The sequence below is a fragment of the Ochotona curzoniae genome, unplaced genomic scaffold, assembly GCF_017591425.1.
Source record: "Ochotona curzoniae isolate NIBS_2020 unplaced genomic scaffold, NIBS_Ocur_1.0 contig_908, whole genome shotgun sequence".
NCBI lineage: Eukaryota > Metazoa > Chordata > Mammalia > Lagomorpha > Ochotonidae > Ochotona > Ochotona curzoniae.
Window position 1 is genome coordinate 1,368,610 of NW_024466607.1, and position 22,940 is coordinate 1,391,549.

At 59.8% G+C, this 22,940-nt stretch overlaps 1 protein-coding gene across 1 annotated transcript in view; it reads right to left on the reverse strand.

Annotated features, from left to right (window-relative positions):
- Positions 1 to 22,940, reverse strand: part of CRBN (cereblon) — a 35,699-nt gene that overhangs the window by 1,828 nt on the left and 10,931 nt on the right. The window contains exons 6-10 of the mRNA XM_040995095.1: positions 19,495 to 19,557; positions 18,995 to 19,079; positions 18,563 to 18,678; positions 18,244 to 18,308; positions 17,819 to 17,950 (exon numbers count right to left, since the gene is read on the reverse strand). Of these exons, the coding sequence (XP_040851029.1) occupies positions 17,819 to 17,950; positions 18,244 to 18,308; positions 18,563 to 18,678; positions 18,995 to 19,079; positions 19,495 to 19,557 (461 nt within the window). The remainder of the gene's footprint in view (positions 1 to 17,818; positions 17,951 to 18,243; positions 18,309 to 18,562; positions 18,679 to 18,994; positions 19,080 to 19,494; positions 19,558 to 22,940) is intronic.

Consider the following 22,940-nt stretch of genomic DNA (forward strand, 5'->3'; position numbering starts at 1 on the left):
AGGCAGGCATGCACCTGTGCCTGACCCTCTGTTTCCCTCCCTAGCTCTCAGCCGGCAGTACCTGACAACCCACTGCTGGGCAGGTGGACAGGCAGGTATGCACCTGTGCCGGACCCTCTGTTTCCCTCCCTAGCTCTGTGATTCCTCTCCCTAGCTCTCAGGCACTGCCGGCTGACACCCCACTGCTGGGCAGGTGGACAGGCAGGCATGCACCAGGCCTGACCCTACGTTTCCCTCCCTAGCTCTGTCATTCCTCTCCCTAGCTCTCAGGCACTGCCGGCTGACACTCCACTGCTGGGCAGGTGGACAGGCAGGCATGCATCTTGCCTGACCCTTGTTTCCCTCCCTAGCTCTGTCATTCCTCTCCCTAGCTCTCAGCCGGCAGTGCCTGACACCCCACTGCTGGGCAGGTGGACAGGCAGGCATGCACCAGGCCTGACCCTCTGTTTCCCTCCCTAGCTCTGTCATTCCTCTCCCTAGCTCTCAGGCACTGCCGGCTGACACTCCACTGCTGGGCAGGTGGACAGGCAGGCATGCACCAGGCCTGACCCTCTGTTTCCCTCCCTAGCTCTGTCATTCCTCTCCCTAGCTCTCAGGCACTGCCGGCTGACACCCCACTGCTGGGCAGGTGGACAGGCAGGCATGCACCTGCCTGACCCTCTGTTTCCCTCCCTAGCTCTGTCATTCCTCTCCCTAGCTCTCAGCCGGCAGTGCCTAACACCCCACTGCTGGGCAGGTGGACAGGCAGGCATGCACCTGTCCTGACCCTCTGTTTCCCTCCCTAGCTCTGTCATTCCTCTCCCTAGCTCTCAGCCGGCAGTGCCTAACAACCTACTGCTGGGCAGGTGGACAGGCAGGCATGCACCTGTCCTGACCCTCTGTTTCCCTCCCTAGCTTCTCAGCCGGCAGTGCCTGACACCCCACTGCTGGGCAGGTGGACAGGCAGGTATGCACCTGTGCCTGACCCTCTGTTTCCCTCCCTAGCTCTGTCATTCCTCTCCCTAGCTCTCAGACACTGCCGGCTGACACCCCACTGCTGGGCAGGTGGACAGGCAGGCATGCACCTTGCCTGACCCTCTGTTTCCCTCCCTAGCTCTGTCATTCCTCTCCCTAGCTCTCAGCCGGCAGTGCCTGACACCCCACTGCTGGGCAGGTGGACAGGCAGGCATGCACCTTGCCTGACCCTCTGTTTTCCTCCCTAGCTCTCAGCCGGCAGTGCCTAACACCCCACTGCTGGGCAGGTGGACAGGCAGGTATGCATCTGTGCCTGACCCTCTGTTTCCCTCCCTAGCTCTGTCATTCCTCTCCCTAGCTCTCCAGCCGGCAGTGCCTGACACCCCACTGCTGGGCAGGTGGACAGGCAGGCATGCATCTGTCCTGACCCTCTGTTTCCCTCCCTAGCTCTGTCATTCCTCTCCCTAGCTCTCAGCCGGCAGTGCCTAACAACCTACTGCTGGGCAGGTGGACAGGCAGGCATGCACCTGTGCCTGACCCTCTGTTTCCCTCCCTAGCTCTGTCATTCCTCTCCCTAGCTCTCAGGCCTGCTGGCTGACACCCCACTGCTGGGCAGGTGGACAGGCAGGCATGCACCTGTGCCTGACCCTCTGTTTCCCTCCCTAGCTCTCAGCCGACAGTGCCTAACACCCCACTGCTGGGCAGGTGGACAGGCAGGCATGCACCTGTGCCTGACCCTCTGTTTCCCTCCCTAGCTCTGTCATTCCTCTCCCTAGCTCTCAGCCGGCAGTACCTAACAACCTATTGCTGGGCAGGTGGACAGGCAGGCATGCATCTGTCCTGACCCTCTGTTTCCCTCCCTAGCTCTCAGCCGGCAGTGCCTGACACCCCACTGCTGGGCAGGTGGACAGGCAGGCATGCACCTGTGCCTGACCCTCTGTTTCCCTCCCAGGCTCTGTCATTCCTCTCCCTAGCTCTCAGCCGGCAGTGCGTAACACCCCACTGCTGGGCAGGTGGACAGGCAGGCATGCATCTGTCCTGACCCTCGGTTTCCCTCCCTAGCTCTCAGCTGGCAGTGCCTGACACCCCACTGCTGGGCAGGTGGACAGGCAGGCATACACCTTGCCTGACCCTCTGTTTCCCTCCCTAGCTCTGTCATTCCTCTCCCTAGCTCTCAGGCACTGCTGGCTGACACCCCCTGCTGGGCAGGTAGACAGGCAGGCATGCATCTGTCCTGACCCTCTGTTTCCCTCCCTAGCTCTCAGCCGACAGTGCCTAACACTCCACTGCTGGGCAGGTGGACAGGCAGGCATGCATCTGTCCTGACCCTACGTTTCCCTCCCTAGCTCTGTCATTCCTCTCCCTAGCTCTCAGGCACTGCCGGCTGACACCCCACTGCTGGGCAGGTGGACAGGCAGGCATGCACCTTGCCTGACCCTCTGTTTCCCTCCCTAGCTCTGTCATTCCTCTCCCTAGCTCTCAGCCGGCAGTGCCTGACACCCCACTGCTGGGCAGGTGGACAGGCAGGCATGCACCTTGCCTGACCCTCTGTTTCCCTCCCTAGCTCTGTCATTCCTCTCCCTAGCTCTCAGCCGGCAGTGCCTAACAACCTACTGCTGGGCAGGTGGACAGGCAGGCATGCACCTGTGCCTGACCCTCTGTTTCCCTCCCTAGCTCTGTCATTCCTCTCCCTAGCTCTCAGCCGGCAGTGCCTAACACCCCACTGCTGGGCAGGTGGACAGGCAGGCATGCACCTGTGCCTGACCCTCTGTTTCCCTCCCTAGCTCTGTCATTCCTCTCCCTAGCTCTCAGGCACTGCCGGCTGACACCCCACTGCTGGGCAGGTGGACAGGCAGGCATGCACCTGGCCTGACCCTCTGTTTCCCTCCCTAGCTCTGTCATTCCTCTCCCTAGCTCTCAGGCACTGCGTGCCTGACACCCCACTGCTGGGCAGGTGGACAGGCAGGCATGCATCTGTCCTGACCCTCTGTTTCCCTCCCTAGCTCTGTCATTCCTCTCCCTAGCTCTCAGCCGGCAGTGCCTAACAACCTACTGCTGGGCAGGTGGACAGGCACGCATGCATCTGTCCTGACCCTCTGTTTCCCTCTCTAGCTCTCAGCCGGCAGTGCCTGACACCCCACTGCTGGGCAGGTGGACAGGCAGGTATGCACCTGTGCCTGACCCTCTGTTTCCCTCCCTAGCTCTGTCATTCCTCTCCCTAGCTCTCAGCACTGCCGGCTGACACTCCACTGCTGGGCAGGTGGACAGACAGGCATGCACCAGGCCTGACCCTTGTTTCCCTCCCTAGCTCTGTCATTCCTCTCCCTAGCTCTCAGCCGGCAGTGCCTGACACCCCACTGCTGGGCAGGTGGACAGGCAGGCATGCATCTGTCCTGACCCTCTGTTTCCCTCCCTAGCTCTGTCATTCCTCTCCCTAGCTCTCAGCCGGCAGTGCCTGACACCCCACTGCTGGGCAGGTGGACAGGCAGGCATGCACCAGGCCTGACCCTATGTTTCCCTCCCTAGCTCTGTCATTCCTCTCCCTAGCTCTCAGGCACTGCCGGCTGACACCCCACTGCTGGGCAGGTGGACAGGCAGGCATGCACCTGTGCCTGACCCTACGTTTCCCTCCCTAGCTCTGTCATTCCTCTCCCTAGCTCTCAGCCGGCAGTACCTAACAACCTACCTCTGGGCAGGTGGACAGGCAGGCATGCATCTGTCCTGACCCTCTGTTTCCCTCCCTAGCTCTCAGCCGGCAGTGCCTGACACCCCACTACTGGGCAGGTGGACAGGCAGGCATGCACCAGGCCTGACCCTACGTTTCCCTCCCTAGCTCTGTCATTCCTCTCCCTAGCTCTCAGGCACTGCCGGCTGACACTCCACTGCTGGGCAGGTGGACAGGCAGGCATGCACCAGGCCTGACCCTTGTTTCCCTCCCTAGCTCTGTCATTCCTCTCCCTAGGTCTCAGCCGGCAGTGCCTGACCCCCCACTGCTGGGCAGGTGGACAGGCAGGCATGCACCAGGCCTGACCCTCTGTTTCCCTCCCTAGCTCTCAGCCGGCAGTGCCTAACACCCCACTGCTGGGCAGGTGGACAGGCAGGTATGCATCTGTCCTGACCCTCTGTTTCCCTCCCTAGCTCTGTCATTCCTCTCCCTAGCTCTCAGGCACTGCCGGCTGACACCCCACTGCTGGGCAGGTGGACAGGCAGGCATGCACCTGTGCCTGACCCTCTGTTTCCCTCCCTAGCTCTGTCATTCCTCTCCCTAGCTCTCAGCCGCAGTGCCTGACACCCCACTGCTGGGCAGGTGGACAGGCAGGCATGCACCTGTGCCTGACCCTCTGTTTCCCTCCCTAGCTCTGTCATTCCTCTCCCTAGCTCTCAGGCACTGCGGCTGACACCCCACTGCTGGGCAGGTGGACAGGCAGGCATGCACCTGTGCCTGACCCTCTGTTTCCCTCCCTAGCTCTGTCATTCCTCTCCCTAGCTCTCAGCCGGCAGTACCTAACAACCTACTGCTGGGCAGGTGGACAGGCAGGCATACACCTTGCCTGACCCTCTGTTTTCCTCCCTAGCTCTCAGCCGGCAGTGCCTAACACCCCACTGCTGGGCAGGTGGACAGGCAGGTATGCATCTGTCCTGACCCTCTGTTTCCCTCCCTAGCTCTGTCATTCCTCTCCCTAGCTCTCAGGCATTGCCGGCAGTGCCTGACACCCCACTGCTGGGCAGGTGGACAGGCAGGCATGCATCTGTCCTGACCCTCTGTTTCCCTCCCTAGCTCTGTCATTCCTCTCCCTAGCTCTCAGCCGGCAGTACCTAACAACCTACTGCTGGGCAGGTGGACAGGCAGGCATGCACCTGTGCCTGACCCTCTGTTTCCCTCCCTAGCTCTGTCATTCCTCTCCCTAGCTCTCAGGCACTGCTGGCTGACACCCCCTGCTGGGCAGGAGGACAGGCAGGCATGCATCTGTCCTGACCCTCTGTTTCCCTCCCTAGCTCTCAGCCGGCAGTGCCTGACACCCCACTGCTGGGCAGGTGGACAGGCAGGCATGCATCTGTCCTGACCCTCTGTTTCCCTCCCTAGCTCTGTCATTCCTCTCCCTAGCTCTCAGCCGGCAGTACCTAACAACCTACTGCTGGGCAGGTGGACAGGCAGGCATGCATCTGTCCTGACCCTCTGTTTCCCTCCCTAGCTCTCAGCCGGCAGTGCCTGACACCCCACTGCTGGGCAGGTGGACAGGCAGGCATGCACCTGTGCCTGACCCTCTGTTTCCCTCCCTAGCTCTGTCATTCCTCTCCCTAGCTCTCAGCCGGCAGTGCTAACACCCACTGCTGGGCAGGTGGACAGGCAGGCATGCATCTGTCCTGACCCTCGTTTCCCTCCCTAGCTCTCAGCTGGCAGTGCCTGACACCCCACTGCTGGCAGGTGGACAGGCAGGCATGCACCTTGCCTGACCCTCTGTTTCCCTCCCTAGCTCTGTCATTCCTCCTAGCTCGCCGGCTACACCCCTGCTGGCAGTGACAGGCAGCATGCATCTGCCTGACCCTCTGTTTCCCTCCCTAGCTCTCAGCCGCAGTGCTACCCCACTGCTGGGCAGGTGGACAGGCAGGCATGCACCTGTGCCTGACCCTCTGTTTCCCTCCCTAGCTCTGTCATTCCTCTCCCTAGCTCTCAGGCACTGCCGGCTGACACCCCACTGCTGGGCAGGTGGACAGGCAGGCATGCACCTGCCTGACCCTCTGTTTCCCTCCCTAGCTCTGTCATTCCTCTCCCTAGCTCTCAGCCGGCAGTGCCTGACACCCCACTGCTGGGCAGGTGGACAGGCAGGCATGCACCTTGCCTGACCCTCTGTTTCCCTCCCTAGCTCTGTCATTCCTCTCCCTAGCTCTCAGCCGGCAGTGCCTGACACCCCACTGCTGGGCAGGTGGACAGGCAGGCATGCACCTGTGCCTGACCCTCTGTTTCCCTCCCTAGCTCTGTCATTCCTCTCCCTAGCTCTCAGCCGGCAGTGCCTAACACCCCACTGCTGGGCAGGTGGACAGGCAGGCATGCATCTGTCCTGACCCTCTGTTTCCCTCACTAGCTCTGTCATTCCTCTCCCTAGCTCTCAGGCACTGCCGGCTGACACCCCACTGCTGGGCAGGTGGACAGGCAGGCATGCACCAGGCCTGACCCTCTGTTTCCCTCCCTAGCTCTGTCATTCCTCTCCCTAGCTCTCAGGCACTGCTGGCTGACACCCCACTGCTGGGCAGGTGGACAGGCAGGCATGCATCTGTCCTGACCCTCTGTTTCCCTCCCTAGCTCTGTCATTCCTCTCCCTAGCTCTCAGCCGGCAGTGCCTAACAACCTACTGCTGGGCAGGTGGACAGGCAGGCATGCATCTGTCCTGACCCTCTGTTTCCCTCCCTAGCTCTCAGCCGGCAGTGCCTGACACCCCACTGCTGGGCAGGTGGACAGGCAGGTATGCACCTGTGCCTGACCCTCTGTTTCCCTCCCTAGCTCTGTCATTCCTCTCCCTAGCTCTCAGCACTGCCGGCTGACACCCCACTGCTGGGCAGGTGGACAGGCAGGCATGCACCAGGCCTGACCCTCTGTTTCCCTCCCTAGCTCTGTCATTCCTCTCCCTAGCTCTCAGCCGGCAGTGCCTGACACCCCACTGCTGGGCAGGTGGACAGGCAGGCATGCATCTGTCCTGACCCTCTGTTTCCCTCCCTAGCTCTGTCATTCCTCTCCCTAGCTCTCAGCCGGCAGTGCCTGACACCCCACTGCTGGGCAGGTGGACAGGCAGGCATGCACCAGTCCTGACCCTCTGTTTCCCTCCCTAGCTCTGTCATTCCTCTCCCTAGCTCTCAGGCACTGCCGGCTGACACCCCACTGCTGGGCAGGTGGACAGGCAGGCATGCACCTGTGCCTGACCCTACGTTTCCCTCCCTAGCTCTGTCATTCCTCTCTCTAGCTCTCAGCCGGCAGTACCTAACAACCTACCTCTGGGCAGGTGGACAGGCAGGCATGCATCTGTCCTGACCCTCTGTTTCCCTCCCTAACTCTCAGCCGGCAGTGCCTGACACCCCACTACTGGGCAGGTGGACAGGCAGGCATGCACCAGGCCTGACCCTACGTTTCCCTCCCTAGCTCTGTCATTCCTCTCCCTAGCTCTCAGGCACTGCCGGCTGACACCCCACTGCTGGGCAGGTGGACAGGCAGGCATGCACCTGGCCTGACCCTCTGTTTCCCTCCCTAGCTCTGTCATTCCTCTCCCTAGCTCTCAGGCACTGCCGGCTGACACCCCACTGCTGGGCAGGTGGACAGGCAGGCATACACCTTGCCTGACCCTCTGTTTCCCTCCCTAGCTCTGTCATTCCTCTCCCTAGCTCTCAGGCACTGCAGGCTGACACCCCACTGCTGGGCAGGTGGACAGGCAGGCATGCACCTTGCCTGACCCTCTGTTTCCCTCCCTAGCTCTGTCATTCCTCTCCCTAGCTCTCAGCCGGCAGTGCCTAACACCCCCTGCTGGGCAGGTGGACAGGCAGGCATGCACCTGTGCCTGACCCTCTGTTTCCCTCCCTAGCTCTGTCATTCCTCTCCCTAGCTCTCAGCCGGCAGTGCCTAACAACCTACTGCTGGGCAGGTGGACAGGCACGCATGCATCTGTCCTGACCCTCTGTTTCCCTCTCTAGCTCTCAGCCGGCAGTGCCTGACACCCACTGCTGGGCAGGTGGACAGGCAGGCATGCACCTGTGCCTGACCCTCTGTTTCCCTCCCTAGCTCTGTCATTCCTCTCCCTAGCTCTCAGGCACTGCCGGCTGACACCCCACTGCTGGGCAGGTGGACAGGCAGGCATGCACCAGGCCTGACCCTTGTTTCCCTCCCTAGCTCTGTCATTCCTCTCCCTAGCTCTCAGCCGGCAGTGCCTGACACCCCACTGCTGGGCAGGTGGACAGGCAGGCATGCATCTGTCCTGACCCTCTGTTTCCCTCCCTAGCTCTGTCATTCCTCTCCCTAGCTCTCAGCCGGCAGTGCCTAACAACCTACTGCAGCGCAGGTGGACAGGCAGGCATGCACCTGTGCCTGACCCTCTGTTTCCCTCCCTAGTTCTCAGCCGGTAGTGCCTAACACCCCACTGCTGGGCAGGTGGACAGGCAGGTATGCACCTGTGTCTGACCCTACGTTTCCTTCCCTAGCTCTGTGATTCCTCTCCCTAGCTCTCAGGCACTGCCGGCTGACACCCCACTGCTGGGCAGGTGGACAGGCAGGCATGCACCTTGCCTGACCCTCTGTTTCCCTCCCTAGCTCTGTCATTCCTCTCCTAGCTCTCAGCCGGCAGTGCCTGACACCCCACTGCTGGGCAGGTGGACAGGCAGGCATGCACCAGGCCTGACCCTATGTTTCCCTCCCTAGCTCTGTCATTCCTCTCCCTAGCTCTCAGGCACTGCCGGCTGACACCCCACTGCTGGGCAGGTGGACAGGCAGGCATGCACCTGTGCCTGACCCTACGTTTCCCTCCCTACTCTGTCATTCCTCTCCCTAGCTCTCAGCGCAGTCCTAACACCTACTCTGGGCAGGTGGACAGGCAGGCATGCATCTGTCCTGACCCTCTGTTTCCCTCCCTAGCTCTCAGCCGGCAGTGCCTGACACCCCACTGCTGGGCAGGTGGACAGGCAGGCATGCACCAGGCCTGACCCTCTGTTTCCCTCCCTAGCTCTGTCATTCCTCTCCCTAGCTCTCAGGCACTGCCGGCTGACACTCCACTGCTGGGCAGGTGGACAGGCAGGCATGCACCAGGCCTGACCCTCTGTTTCCCTCCCTAGCTCTGTCATTCCTCTCCCTAGCTCTCAGGCACTGCCGGCTGACACCCCACTGCTGGGCAGGTGGACAGGCAGGCATACACCTTGCCTGACCCTCTGTTTCCCTCCCTAGCTCTGTCATTCCTCTCCCTAGCTCTCAGGCACTGCAGGCTGACACCCCACTGCTGGGCAGGTGGACAGGCAGGCATGCACCTTGCCTGACCCTCTGTTTCCCTCCCTAGCTCTGTCATTCCTCTCCCTAGCTCTCAGCCGGCAGTGCCTAACAACCTACTGCTGGGCAGGTGGACAGGCAGGCATGCACCTGTGCCTGACCCTCTGTTTCCCTCCCTAGCTCTGTCATTCCTCTCCCTAGCTCTCAGCCGGCAGTACCTAACAACCTACTGCTAGGCAGGTGGACAGGCAGGCATGCATCTGTCCTGACCCTCTGTTTCCCTCCCTAGCTCTGTCATTCCTCTCCCTAGCTCTCAGCCGGCAGTGCCTAACACCCCACTGCTGGGCAGGTGGACAGGCAGGCATGCATCTGTCCTGACCCTCTGTTTCCCTCCCTAGCTCTCAGCCGGCAGTGCCTGACACCCCACTGCTGGGCAGGTGGACAGGCAGGTATGCACCTGTGCCTGACCCTCTGTTTCCCTCCCTAGCTCTGTCATTCCTCTCCCTAGCTCTCAGGCACTGCCGGCTGACACCCCACTGCTGGGCAGGTGGACAGGCAGGCATGCACCAGGCCTGACCCTACGTTTCCCTCCCTAGCTCTGTCATTCCTCTCCCTAGCTCTCAGGCACTGCCGGCTGACACTCCACTGCTGGGCAGGTGGACAGGCAGGCATGCACCAGGCCTGACCCTTGTTTCCCTCCCTAGCTCTGTCATTCCTCTCCCTAGCTCTCAGCCGGCAGTGCCTGACACCCCACTGCTGGGCAGGTGGACAGGCAGGCATGCATCTGTCCTGACCCTCTGTTTCCCTCCCTAGCTCTGTCATTCCTCTCCCTAGCTCTCAGGCACTGCCGGCTGACACCCCACTGCTGGGCAGGTGGACAGGCAGGCATGCACCTTGCCTGACCCTCTGTTTCCCTCCCTAGCTCTGTCATTCCTCTCCCTAGCTCTCAGCCGGCAGTGCCTGACACCCCACTGCTGGGCAGGTGGACAGGCAGGCATGCACCAGGCCTGACCCTACGTTTCCCTCCCTAGCTCTGTCATTCCTCTCCCTAGCTCTCAGCCGGCAGTACCTAACAACCTACTGCTGGGCAGGTGGACAGGCAGGCATGCATCTGTCCTGACCCTCTGTTTCCCTCCCTAGCTCTCAGCCGGCAGTGCCTGACACCCCACTGCTGGGCAGGTGGACAGGCAGGTATGCACCTGTGCCTGACCCTCTGTTTCCCTCCCTAGCTCTGTCATTCCTCTCCCTAGCTCTCAGCCGGCAGTACCTAACAACCTACTGCTGGGCAGGTGGACAGGCAGGCATGCATCTGTCCTGACCCTCTGTTTCCCTACTAGCTCTGTCATTCCTCTCCCTAGCTCTCAGGCACTGCCGGCTGACACCCCACTGCTGGGCAGGTGGACAGGCAGGCATGCACCAGGCCTGACCCTCTGTTTCCCTCCCTAGCTCTGTCATTCCTCTCCCTAGCTCTCAGGCACTGCCGGCTGACACCCCACTGCTGGGCAGGTGGACAGGCAAGCATGCATCTGTCCTGACCCTCTGTTTCCCTCCCTAGCTCTGTCATTCCTCTCCCTAGCTCTCAGCCGGCAGTGCCTAACAACCTACTGCTGGGCAGGTGGACAGGCAGGCATGCATCTGTCCTGACCCTCTGTTTCCCTCCCTAGCTCTCAGCCGGCAGTGCCTGACACCCCACTGCTGGGCAGGTGGACAGGCAGGTATGCACCTGTGCCTGACCCTCTGTTTCCCTCCCTAGCTCTGTCATTCCTCTCCCTAGCTCTCAGCCGGCAGTGCCTAACACCCCACTGCTGGGCAGGTGGACAGGCAGGCATGCACCAGGCCTGACCCTACGTTTCCCTCCCTAGCTCTGTCATTCCTCTCCCTAGCTCTCAGGCACTGCCGGCTGACACTCCACTGCTGGGCAGGTGGACAGGCAGGCATGCACCTTGCCTGACCCTCTGTTTCCCTCCCCAGCTCTGTCATTCCTCTCCCTAGCTCTCAGCCGGCAGTGCCTGACACCCCACTGCTGGGCAGCTGGACAGGCAGGCATGCACCAGGCCTGACCCTCTGTTTCCCTCCCTAGCTCTGTCATTCCTCTCCCTAGCTCTCAGGCACTGCCGGCTGACACCCCAATGCTGGGCAGGTGGACAGGCAGCATGCACCAGGCCTGACCCTACGTTTCCCTCCCTAGCTCTGTCATTCCTCTCCCTAGATCTCAGCCGGCAGTGCCTAACACCCCACTGCTGGGCAGGTGGACAGGCAGGTATGCACCTGTGCCTGACCCTCTGTTTCCCTCCCTAGCTCTGTCATTCCTCTCCCTAGCTCTCAGCCGGCAGTGCCTAACACCCCACTGCTGGGCAGGTGGACAGGCAGGCATGCATCTGTCCTGACCCTCTGTTTCCCTCCCTAGCTCTGTCATTCCTCTCCCTAGCTCTCAGCCGGCAGTACCTAACAACCTACTGCTGGGCAGGTGGACAGGCAGGCATGCATCTGTCCTGACCCTCTGTTTCCCTCACTAGCTCTGTCATTCCTCTCCCTAGCTCTCAGGCACTGCCGGCTGACACCCCACTGCTGGGCAGGTGGACAGGCAGGCATGCACCAGGCCTGACCCTCTGTTTCCCTCCCTAGCTCTGTCATTCCTCTCCCTAGCTCTCAGGCACTGCCGGCTGACACCCCACTGCTGGGCAGGTGGACAGGCAAGCATGCATCTGTCCTGACCCTCTGTTTCCCTCCCTAGCTCTGTCATTCCTCTCCCTAGCTCTCAGCCGGCAGTACCTAACAACCTACTGCTGGGCAGGTGGACAGGCAGGCATGCATCTGTCCTGACCCTCTGTTTCCCTCCCTAGCTCTCAGCCGGCAGTGCCTGACACCCCACTGCTGGGCAGGTGGACAGGCAGGTATGCACCAGGCCTGACCCTCTGTTTCCCTCCCTAGCTCTGTCATTCCTCTCCCTAGCTCTCAGGCACTGCCGGCTGACACCCCACTGCTGGGCAGGTGGACAGGCAGGCATGCACCAGGCCTGACCCTACGTTTCCCTCCCTAGCTCTGTCATTCCTCTCCCTAGCTCTCAGGCACTGCCGGCTGACACTCCACTGCTGGGCAGGTGGACAGGCAGGCATGCACCTTGCCTGACCCTCTGTTTCCCTCCCTAGCTCTGTCATTCCTCTCCCTAGCTCTCAGCTGGCAGTGCCTAACACCCCACTGCTGGGCAGGTGGACAGGCAGGCATGCATCTGTCCTGACCCTCTGTTTCCCTCCCTAGCTCTGTCATTCCTCTCCCTAGCTCTCAGCCGGCAGTACCTAACAACCTACTGCTGGGCAGGTGGACAGGCAGGCATGCATCTGTCCTGACCCTCTGTTTCCCTCCCTAGCTCTCAGCCGGCAGTGCCTGACACCCCACTGCTGGGCAGGTGGACAGGCAGGTATGCACCTGTGCCTGACCCTCTGTTTCCCTCCCTAGCTCTGTCATTCCTCTCCCTAGCTCTCAGGCACTGCCGGCTGACACCCCACTGCTGGGCAGGTGGACAGGCAGGCATGCACCAGGCCTGACCCTACGTTTCCCTCCCTAGCTCTGTCATTCCTCTCCCTAGCTCTCAGGCACTGCCGGCTGACACCCCACTGCTGGGCAGGTGGACAGGCAGGCATGCACCTTGCCTGACCCTCTGTTTCCCTCCCTAGCTCTGTCATTCCTCTCCCTAGCTCTCAGCCGGCAGTGCCTGACACCCCACTGCTGGGCAGGTGGACAGGCAGGCATGCACCAGGCCTGACCCTATGTTTCCCTCCCTAGCTCTGTCATTCCTCTCCCTAGCTCTCAGGCACTGCCGGCTGACACCCCAATGCTGGGCAGGTGGACAGGCAGCATGCACCAGGCCTGACCCTACGTTTCCCTCCCTAGCTCTGTCATTCCTCTCCCTAGCTCTCAGCCGGCAGTGCCTAACACCCCACTGCTGGGCAGGTGGACAGGCAGGTATGCACCTGTGCCTGACCCTCTGTTTCCCTCCCTAGCTCTGTCATTCCTCTCCCTAGCTCTCAGGCACTGCCGGCTGACACCCCACTGCTGGGCAGGTGGACAGGCAGGCATGCATCTGTCCTGACCCTCTGTTTCCCTCCCTAGCTCTGTCATTCCTCTCCCTAGCTCTCAGCCGGCAGTGCCTAACAACCTACTGCTGGGCAGGTGGACAGGCAGGCATGCATCTGTCCTGACCCTCTGTTTCCCTCCCTAGTTCTCAGCCGGTAGTGCCTAACACCCCACTGCTGGGCAGGTGGACAGGCAGGCATGCACCAGGCCTGACCCTCTGTTTCCCTCCGTAGCTCTGTCATTCCTCTCCCTAGCTCTCAGGCACTGCCGGCTGACACCCCACTGCTGGGCAGGTGGACAGGCAGGCATGCACCAGGCCTGACCCTACGTTTCCCTCCCTAGCTCTGTCATTCCTCTCCCTAGCTCTCAGCCGGCAGTACCTAACAACCTACTGCTGGGCAGGTGGACAGGCAGGCATGCATCTGTCCTGACCCTCTTTTTCCCTCCCTAGTTCTCAGCCGGTAGTGCCTAACACCCCACTGCTGGGCAGGTGGACAGGCAGGTATGCACCTGTGTCAGACCCTACGTTTCCCTCCCTAGCTCTGTCATTCCTCTCCCTAGCTCTCAGGCACTGCCGGCTGACACCCCACTGCTGGGCAGGTGGACAGGCAGGCATGCACCAGGCCTGACCCTACGTTTCCCTCCCTAGCTCTGTCATTCCTCTCCCTAGCTCTCAGGCACTGCCGGCTGACACCCCACTGCTGGGCAGGTGGACAGGCAGGCATGCACCTTGCCTGACCCTCTGTTTCCCTCCCTAGCTCTGTCATTCCTCTCCCTAGCTCTCAGGCACTGCCGGCTGACACCCCACTGCTGGGCAGGTGGACAGGCAGGCATGCATCTGTCCTGACCCTCTGTTTCCCTCCCTAGTTCTCAGCCGGTAGTGCCTAACACCCCACTGCTGGGCAGGTGGACAGGCAGGCATGCACCAGGCCTGACCCTCTGTTTCCCTCCGTAGCTCTGTCATTCCTCTCCCTAGCTCTCAGGCACTGCCGGCTGACACCCCACTGCTGGGCAGGTGGACAGGCAGGCATGCACCAGGCCTGACCCTACGTTTCCCTCCCTAGCTCTGTCATTCCTCTCCCTAGCTCTCAGCCGGCAGTACCTAACAACCTACTGCTGGGCAGGTGGACAGGCAGGCATGCATCTGTCCTGACCCTCTGTTTCCCTCCCTAGCTCTCAGCCGGCAGTGCCTAACACCCCACTGCTGGGCAGGTGGACAGGCAGGTATGCACCTGTGCCTGACCCTCTGTTTCCCTCCCTAGCTCTGTCATTCCTCTCCCTAGCTCTCAGGCACTGCCGGCTGACACCCCACTGCTGGGCAGGTGGACAGGCAGGCATGCACCAGGCCTGACCCTACGTTTCCCTCCCTAGCTCTGTCATTCCTCTCCCTAGCTCTCAGGCACTGCCGGCTGACACCCCACTGCTGGGCAGGTGGACAGGCAGGCATGCACCTTGCCTGACCCTCTGTTTCCCTCCCTAGCTCTGTCATTCCTCTCCCTAGCTCTCAGGCACTGCCGGCTGACACCCCACTGCTGGGCAGGTGGACAGGCAGGCATGCATCTGTCCTGACCTTCTGTTTCCCTCCCTAGCTCTGTCATTCCTCTCCCTAGCTCTCAGCCGGCAGTACCTAACAACCTACTGCTGGGCAGGTGGACAGGCAGGCATGCATCTGTCCTGACCCTCTGTTTCCCTCCCTAGCTCTCAGCCGGCAGTGCCTAACACCCCACTGCTGGGCAGGTGGACAGGCAGGCATGCATCTGTCCTGACCCTCTGTTTCCCTCCCTAGCTCTGTCATTCCTCTCCCTAGCTCTCAGCCGGCAGTACCTAACAACCTACTGCTGGGCAGGTGGACAGGCAGGCATGCATCTGTCCTGACCCTCTGTTTCCCTCACTAGCTCTGTCATTCCTCTCCCTAGCTCTCAGGCACTGCCGGCTGACACCCCAATGCTGGGCAGGTGGACAGGCAGGCATGCACCAGGCCTGACCCTACGTTTCCCTCCCTAGCTCTGTCATTCCTCTCCCTAGCTCTCAGCCGGCAGTGCCTGACACCCCACTGCTGGGCAGGTGGACAGGCAGGCATGCACCTTGCCTGACCCTCTGTTTCCCTCCCTAGCTCTGTCATTCCTCTCCCTAGCTCTCAGCCGGCAGTGCCTGACACCCCACTGCTGGGCAGGTGGACAGGCAGGCATGCATCTGTCCTGACCCTCTGTTTCCCTCCCTAGCTCTGTCATTCCTCTCCCTAGCTCTCAGGCACTGCCGGCTGACACCCCACTGCTGGGCAGGTGGACAGGCAGGCATGCACCTTGCCTGACCCTCTGTTTCCCTCCCTAGCTCTGTCATTCCTCTCCCTAGCTCTCAGGCACTGCCGGCTGACACCCCACTGCTGGGCAGGTGGACAGGCAGGCATGCACCAGGCCTGACCCTATGTTTCCCTCACTAGCTCTGTCATTCCTCTCCCTAGCTCTCAGCCGGTAGTGCCTAACACCCCACTGCTGGGCAGGTGGACAGGCAGGTATGCACCTGTGCCTGACCCTCTGTTTCCCTCCCTAGCTCTGTCATTCCTCTCGCTAGCTCTCAGCCGGCAGTGCCTAACACCCCACTGCTGGGCAGGTGGACAGGCAGGCATGCACCTTGCCTGACCCTCTGTTTCCCTCCCTAGCTCTGTCATTCCTCTCCCTAGCTCTCAGCCGGCAGTACCTAACAACCTACTGCTGGGCAGGTGGACAGGCAGGCATGCATCTGTCCTGACCCTCTGTTTCCCTCACTAGCTCTGTCATTCCTCTCCCTAGCTCTCAGGCACTGCCGGCTGACACCCCAATGCTGGGCAGGTGGACAGGCAGGCATGCACCAGGCCTGACCCTACGTTTCCCTCCCTAGCTCTGTCATTCCTCTCCCTAGCTCTCAGCCGGCAGTGCCTGACACCCCACTGCTGGGCAGGTGGACAGGCAGGCATGCACCTTGCCTGACCCTCTGTTTCCCTCCCTAGCTCTGTCATTCCTCTCCCTAGCTCTCAGCCGGCAGTGCCTGACACCCCACTGCTGGGCAGGTGGACAGGCAGGCATGCACCAGGCCTGACCCTCTGTTTCCCTCCCTAGCTCTGTCATTCCTCTCCCTAGCTCTCAGGCACTGCCGGCTGACACCCCACTGCTGGGCAGGTGGACAGGCAGGCATGCACCAGGCCTGACCCTCTGTTTCCCTCCCTAGCTCTGTCATTCCTCTCCCTAGCTCTCAGCCGGCAGTACCTAACAACCTACTGCTGGGCAGGTGGACAGGCAGGCATGCATCTGTCCTGACCCTCTGTTTCCCTCCCTAGCTCTCAGCCGGCAGTGCCTAACACCCCACTGCTGGGCAGGTGGACAGGCAGGTATGCACTTGTGCCTGACCCTCTGTTTCCCTCCCTAGCTCTGTCATTCCTCTCCCTAGCTCTCAGGCACTGCCGGCTGACACCCCACTGCTGGGCAGGTGGACAGGCAGGCATGCACCTTGCCTGACCCTCTGTTTCCCTCCCTAGCTCTGTCATTCCTCTCCCTAGCTCTCAGCCGGCAGTGCCTGACACCCCACTGCTGGGCAGGTGGACAGGCAGGCATGCACCAGGCCTGACCCTATGTTTCCCTCCCTAGCTCTGTCATTCCTCTCCCTAGCTCTCAGCCGGCAGTGCCTAACACCCCACTGCTGGGCAGGTGGACAGGCAGGCATGCATCTTTCCTGACCCTCTGTTTCCCTCCCTAGCTCTGTCATTCCTCTCCCTAGCTCTCAGCCGGCAGTACCTAACAACCTACTGCTGGGCAGGTGGACAGGCAGGCATGCATCTGTCCTGACCCTCTGTTTCCCTCACTAGCTCTGTCATTCCTCTCCCTAGCTCTCAGGCACTGCCGGCTGACACCCCAATGCTGGGCAGGTGGACAGGCAGGCATGCACCAGGCCTGACCCTACGTTTCCCTCCCTAGCTCTGTCATTCCTCTCCCTAGCTCTCAGCCGGCAGTGCCTGACACCCCACTGCTGGGCAGGTGGACAGGCAGGTATGCACCTTGCCTGACCCTCTGTTTCCCTCCCTAGCTCTGTCATTCCTCTCCCTAGCTCTCAGGCACTGCCGGCTGACACCCCACTGCTGGGCAGGTGGACAGGCAGGCATGCACCAGGCCTGACCCTCTGTTTCCCTCCCTAGCTCTGTCATTCCTCTCCCTAGCTCTCAGGCACTGCCGGCTGACACTCCACTGCTGGGCAGGTGGACAGGCAGGCATGCACCTTGCCTGACCCTCTGTTTCCCTCCCTAGCTCTGTCATTCCTCTCCCTAGCTCTCAGCCGGCAGTGCCTGACACCCCACTGCTGGGCAGGTGGACAGGCAGGCATGCACCAGGCCTGACCCTCTGTTTCCCTCCCTAGCTCTGTCATTCCTCTCCCTAGCTCTCAGCCGGCAGTGCCTGACACCCCACTGCTGGGCAGGTGGACAGGCAGGCATGCACCAGGCCTGACCCTACGTTTCCCTCCCTAGCTCTGTCATTCCTCTCCCTAGCTCTCAGCCGGCAGTGCCTAACACCCCACTGCTGGGCAGGTGGACAGGCAGGTATGCACCTGTGCCTGACCCTCTGTTTCCCTCCCTAGCTCTGTCATTCCTCTCCCTAGCTCTGTCATTCCTCTCCCTAGCTCTGTCATTCCTCTCCCTAGCTCTGTCATTCCTCTCCCTAGCTCTCAGGCACTGCCGGCTGACACCCCACTGAATATAGGGGATGTTCACTTCATCTTTCATTATTGTGGCAACTTTGCTTAGGACTTTGTTTTTGTGCCCAATTAATCTAAAATAACAAGGTTAAAGAGGCAAACGCATGCTATTACCCAGGAAACCAGCTGTGCTCTGTAGAGGGCCGGCCAATCAGGTTCAAGTTGCAGGCCTTGTACACGGTGAGTGTCTCGTGGACGTATCCGTGGGGGTTCACGTAGGCGGCCATCGGCCCGCACAGGGACAGACTGCAAGAACCCAGAGATAAGTGTATGAGAACAGGAGTCTGCCGGTAGCCGTGTTTGTTCAATCTACTGGAACACGAGGTTTTCCTGCCGTCCTAAAAACAGAGGGCCCCTCCTTGCAGTGGTCCCCGGGGAAGGGAGCGCCTGGCGGGTCAAGCCAGTGACAGACACTGCAACATCTCACTGCTCATTTCCTACGGAGTCTCCACGTGTCACCCGCTGGTGCTGCCACTGCCCGAGGCTCAGTTAGACTCATGACTTGTTGCACACACTCAGAAATTACTAAAATTGCTTACCTGAATATTTCGTTTTTGGTCGTTATTTCTGTTTCTTGACATTGTTTACAGCAAAGTGAGGTACACTGGAAAGAGAACGTTATCCCTGTGACTCGGGATCTCCGCCACACGCGCCCCGCCCTCATCCTGCTGGCGGACCGCCCGGGACAAGGCGCTGGGAAGCAGCGTGTTTAGAGACAAAGCCACTGGCTTCCCTGCACCTTGCCGCCAGAAGCCCCACGTCTAAAACATGGGGCGGAAAAGGCTGCAGGCCACTGCCGTGGGCCCCCGGGAGCAGGGCTGCTTCCCCCCGCCCCCGTCAGCGCCACCCGTCACTCACTTTATTCATGATGTCGAGTTCACAGCGCAGTCGTTGGATAGCACTGCCGATCTTGAGGAGCTGAATCCTCAGAGCATCGTCAATAGGAAGACATGCAGCTACTCTGTAAGAGAAGTCTGCAGGACATGGCACGTTTCAGACAGGAGCCGGGAAGTGTCGGAGCGCAGGCCTGTTCAGGGCCCCTGCAGTGCAGGGAGGGAAGCCCTGTGCAGAACTGCACCCAGCGCAGGTCACACTTTCCCATAACCTTGATACATCACGCACTTCCCAAGAGAACAGAAAGGACCCTCTAAACAGACATAGGTTTAAGCCAAGGACCAGGGCCCCCCGCTTTTAAGGGCGCCTAAGGCACAGGGTCTGTGCAAACTTAGAGCGTGTTTAATTTTCACAGTGTGAGGAATGATTTGGCATGGGGATGCAGCGTGCTCCTACCTATGGGGTTGGAAGGAAGAGCGTCACTCCTTAGGTTGTCATCCCACTCCCGGAGCTGCTTCTTGATTCTGTCCATGAGGGTTTCCTGGTTTAAAAGAAGCCGCAGCAGTTAACACAACTCTCAGCTTCAGTCCTACTCTGGTCAGCCTTCAGCGGCAGCCAGCCCCACACCCCCGTCCACCTGGCAGATACATGCCCATCTGGTCAGTTTGGGTGAGCTGTGTGCCCCATGAACTCAGAACCCTCTGCCCCACACACCAAGAGGAACGCCAGGGACGCTATGAGTCGCCGGCGAAGGGGAGAGCATAGGGTGCATCTGTTCAGAAAACCAAGGCTGAACCACCGACATGGGGCTGCCCCCGACCTCGCTCAAGTTCACATGCACAAAAACCCTGGCGCTTCCTGACGCTGCAGAACCACGGGCATTGGTTCTGATAGCAGCGCTGTTTTCTGGGCAGCTGTGCCCTGTGTGACCACACGGTTCAAGGAGAGCTACTCACAGCGTCGTACAGGGAGTACAGCCAGCGGGGCCACGAGGTCAGGTTGGCACAGTGAAACTTTCTCTGAAAGAGAAACAGTGGGAAATGGCTGAGAAAAGCACCTTCTAACTTAGGAGGAGGACTGCCAAAGTACAGAACACCACGACGGACGCTCAAGTCTGACAATGGTACTTCTACGTCCTGTCAGCTGGCAGATTCCAGTACAGCCCTGCCACATCTCCCGCAAGGGATGTGGGGACACATCTCCGTGCGGAACGCACCCTGTGGCCCAGCCTGTTGCCATGCTGGGCACTGCAGGCCACCACAGTAGCATCTGTATTCCAGCAGCCCTGCATGTTAACAGGACGGTGTCAAGGGAGCCGCAGGATGGGATGGGGGTGCTGTGCCGGGTGCTCCGAGGAACTGTGTCCAAGCTGGAGACCTGCGCCAATGGTCAGATCTGTGCTCAATGTGCCTTAAGGGCTTTTACGTTCAAACTCCTGTCCAAGACTGAGCTGCAGCTGGACCCGGAGGGGCGCACGGGGATTGTTCAAGTGCTGGCGGGCTCTTGACGCAGACCCCAGAGTAAACACCTTCCTGGAACAGACCGTCAGCAGTCAGTCCACTGTACCACCGCAGAACCAAGCCCAGCACAGGTGTTCTGACGGAAGTGTTCCCACTAAAGAGCCATCCCAGGCTTGGGTCTGAACAGAGCACCCGAGCCACACCAAAAGGTGACCTATACTTCAATTCCTGTGGCATTTCCGGTCCTACTTCTTGGCAAGACTGAATACTGCTGTCAGTTACCAAATGCATCCATTCATTGTGATGGTATTTAAACCATAATCCCAAATCCCGTTTCCTAAGAACCAACGTGCAGGGGCAGGCATCTGGCACAGTGGCTACAATGCCACTCGGGGCTCCGGCTCCCTGAGGGTGCACATGCGAGTGGCACCTGTGATGGGTCAGACACAGGACCAACTAGAGAGACCAGGGCCCAACTAGCAGGGTGCTGCTACCACATGGGAGACAGCACAACCCTGGGAGGGAAAGCCCATCGAAGGCACTGGGAGACAGACGGGGAGTGGGAGGGCTCCGCCGGGGCAGGGAGTGGGCAGGGAAGAGAGGAAATGCTACTCTGCCCACAGGGCGGTGCCTGGAGCCAGCAGCAGAGGTAAACAACTTGGAGCTGCTTGTTCAGCAAGTTCAGGAACTGCTCCGTGGAAGCAGAGTGACACGTGGGTGACGCAGCGACCTTCCAGTACCCGAGGCGGACCTAAAACCCTCGGCATCACGGGCACTGGGGTCCAGCCGGTCCCAGCCAGGGTCAGGTGCACCAGGGATTCCCCCGGAAGGAAAGCGACAGGGACGCAGTCCTCCGCCCTGGGGCTCAGCAACTGAGATTGCCAAGGGCCAGAAATGCAGCAAAACTGCAGCTTGGACATCCTTAGCACGACCCCCTGGCAGCAGAACTGTCGGAGCTGCAGTTCTACCTGGCATCTCTGCATTGATGAGGAGATGTCAAACAGGCTCTCCACAGACAACTGATGTGCCAAACGCAGGGAGGCAAGGGTGCGGCGTGCCGCGTCAGGAGGGCCCAACACCGAGCCAGGTACTGCACCTGCTGCAGTCTAGTGTCTTGGGTTCCGCCTCCAAGATTCTTCACCTCACTGATCCCGACACTGACAGAGCCTTGGCATGCGTGGGGTACTGTACCACGACAGATGCACCAGCTCCCACAAGCACTGCCACAAAGCCACTGGAGTGTGCCCAAGTCCAAGTCCGACTTTGTGTTCAGACCAACATCTGTTGTGTTCAGACCAACATCTGCTTAACAAACTCAGACACAGACACCAAGAATGAGACCTGCAGAGCTCTACTCATGAACTAACCCAGGGACACAGCATCTGCCATAGGCTGGCCATTTTCACCCCAAACCACTCGGGGACCAAGCTGATCTGCGACCTGCAGACCACTCCACCTAAATCAGCAGGTGCTACGGAGGGTTATATCACAGACTCAGACGAGGACACCGGGATTGACACAGAGCTGCAGGTCACAGCTATAATAATCCACTCATGACATTAAGATGAGCCTCAACCCGCTGGCCACTGCTGGACGTAAGCTCAGATGGTGATGCTACGATGAGACTTGACCCACAGATGGCGACACCTGTAGATGACCCTTCAACAAACTCCTCCATGGACACCAAAATTATTCTGGAGAGAAATTCAGTTCTGAGGGAAAGCTCACCAATGCTGCTCGTGAAAACCGCCGTGCAAAGGCAGTCATGTGAAGATGACCTCTGGCCACATTTTTGTTTACAAAAATCACAGCTTGTTAATAACATGCTTTGTAAACAAATAGCAAAACAACACAGAAGAAAAATAAATTGTGCTGCAAATGATAAAGGTGCCACCTGAGATGTAAAACTTACCCAGAGCAGTAATGGTACAATGGGGATTATTTGGGAAAAGCTTAGAAGGATTTGCACTAGCATCAACTACATAGCACAAAAATCAACAACACACAGACCAGGACCAACCGCCTACACACAGACCAGGACCAACGACACACAGACCAGGACCAACGACACACACAGACCAGGACCAACTACACACAGACCAGGACCAACGACACACACAGACCAGGACCAACTACACACAGACCAGGACCAACTACACACACAGACCAGGACCAACTACACACACAGACCAGGACCAACGACACACACAGACCAGGACCAACGACACACACAGACCAGGACCAACGACACACACAGACCAGGACCAACTACACACAGACATGGACCAACGACACACAAACACCAGGACCAACTACACACAGACCAGGACCAACTGCACACAGACCAGGACCAACTACACACAGACCAGGACCAACGACACACAGACCAGGACCAACGACACACACAGACCAGGACCAACGACACACACAGACCAGGACCAACCGCCTACACACAGACCAGGACCAACGACACACAGACCAGGACCAACTGCACACAGACCAGGACCAACTACACACACAGACCAGGACCAACTACACACAGACCAGGACCAACGACACACACAGACCAGGACCAACTACACACACAGACCAGGACCAACTACACACAGACACCAGGACCAACTACACACACAGACCAGGACCAACTACACACACAGACCAGGACCAACTACACACACAGACCAGGACCAACTACACACACAGACCAGGACCAACGACACACACAGACCAGGACCAACTACACACACAGACCAGGACCAACGACACACACAGACCAGGACCAACGACACACACAGACCAGGACCAACTACACACAGACCAGGACCAACTACACACACAGACACCAGGACCAACTACACACAGACCAGGACCAACTACACACAGACACCAGGACCAACTACACACACAGACCAGGACCAACTACACACACAGACCAGGACCAA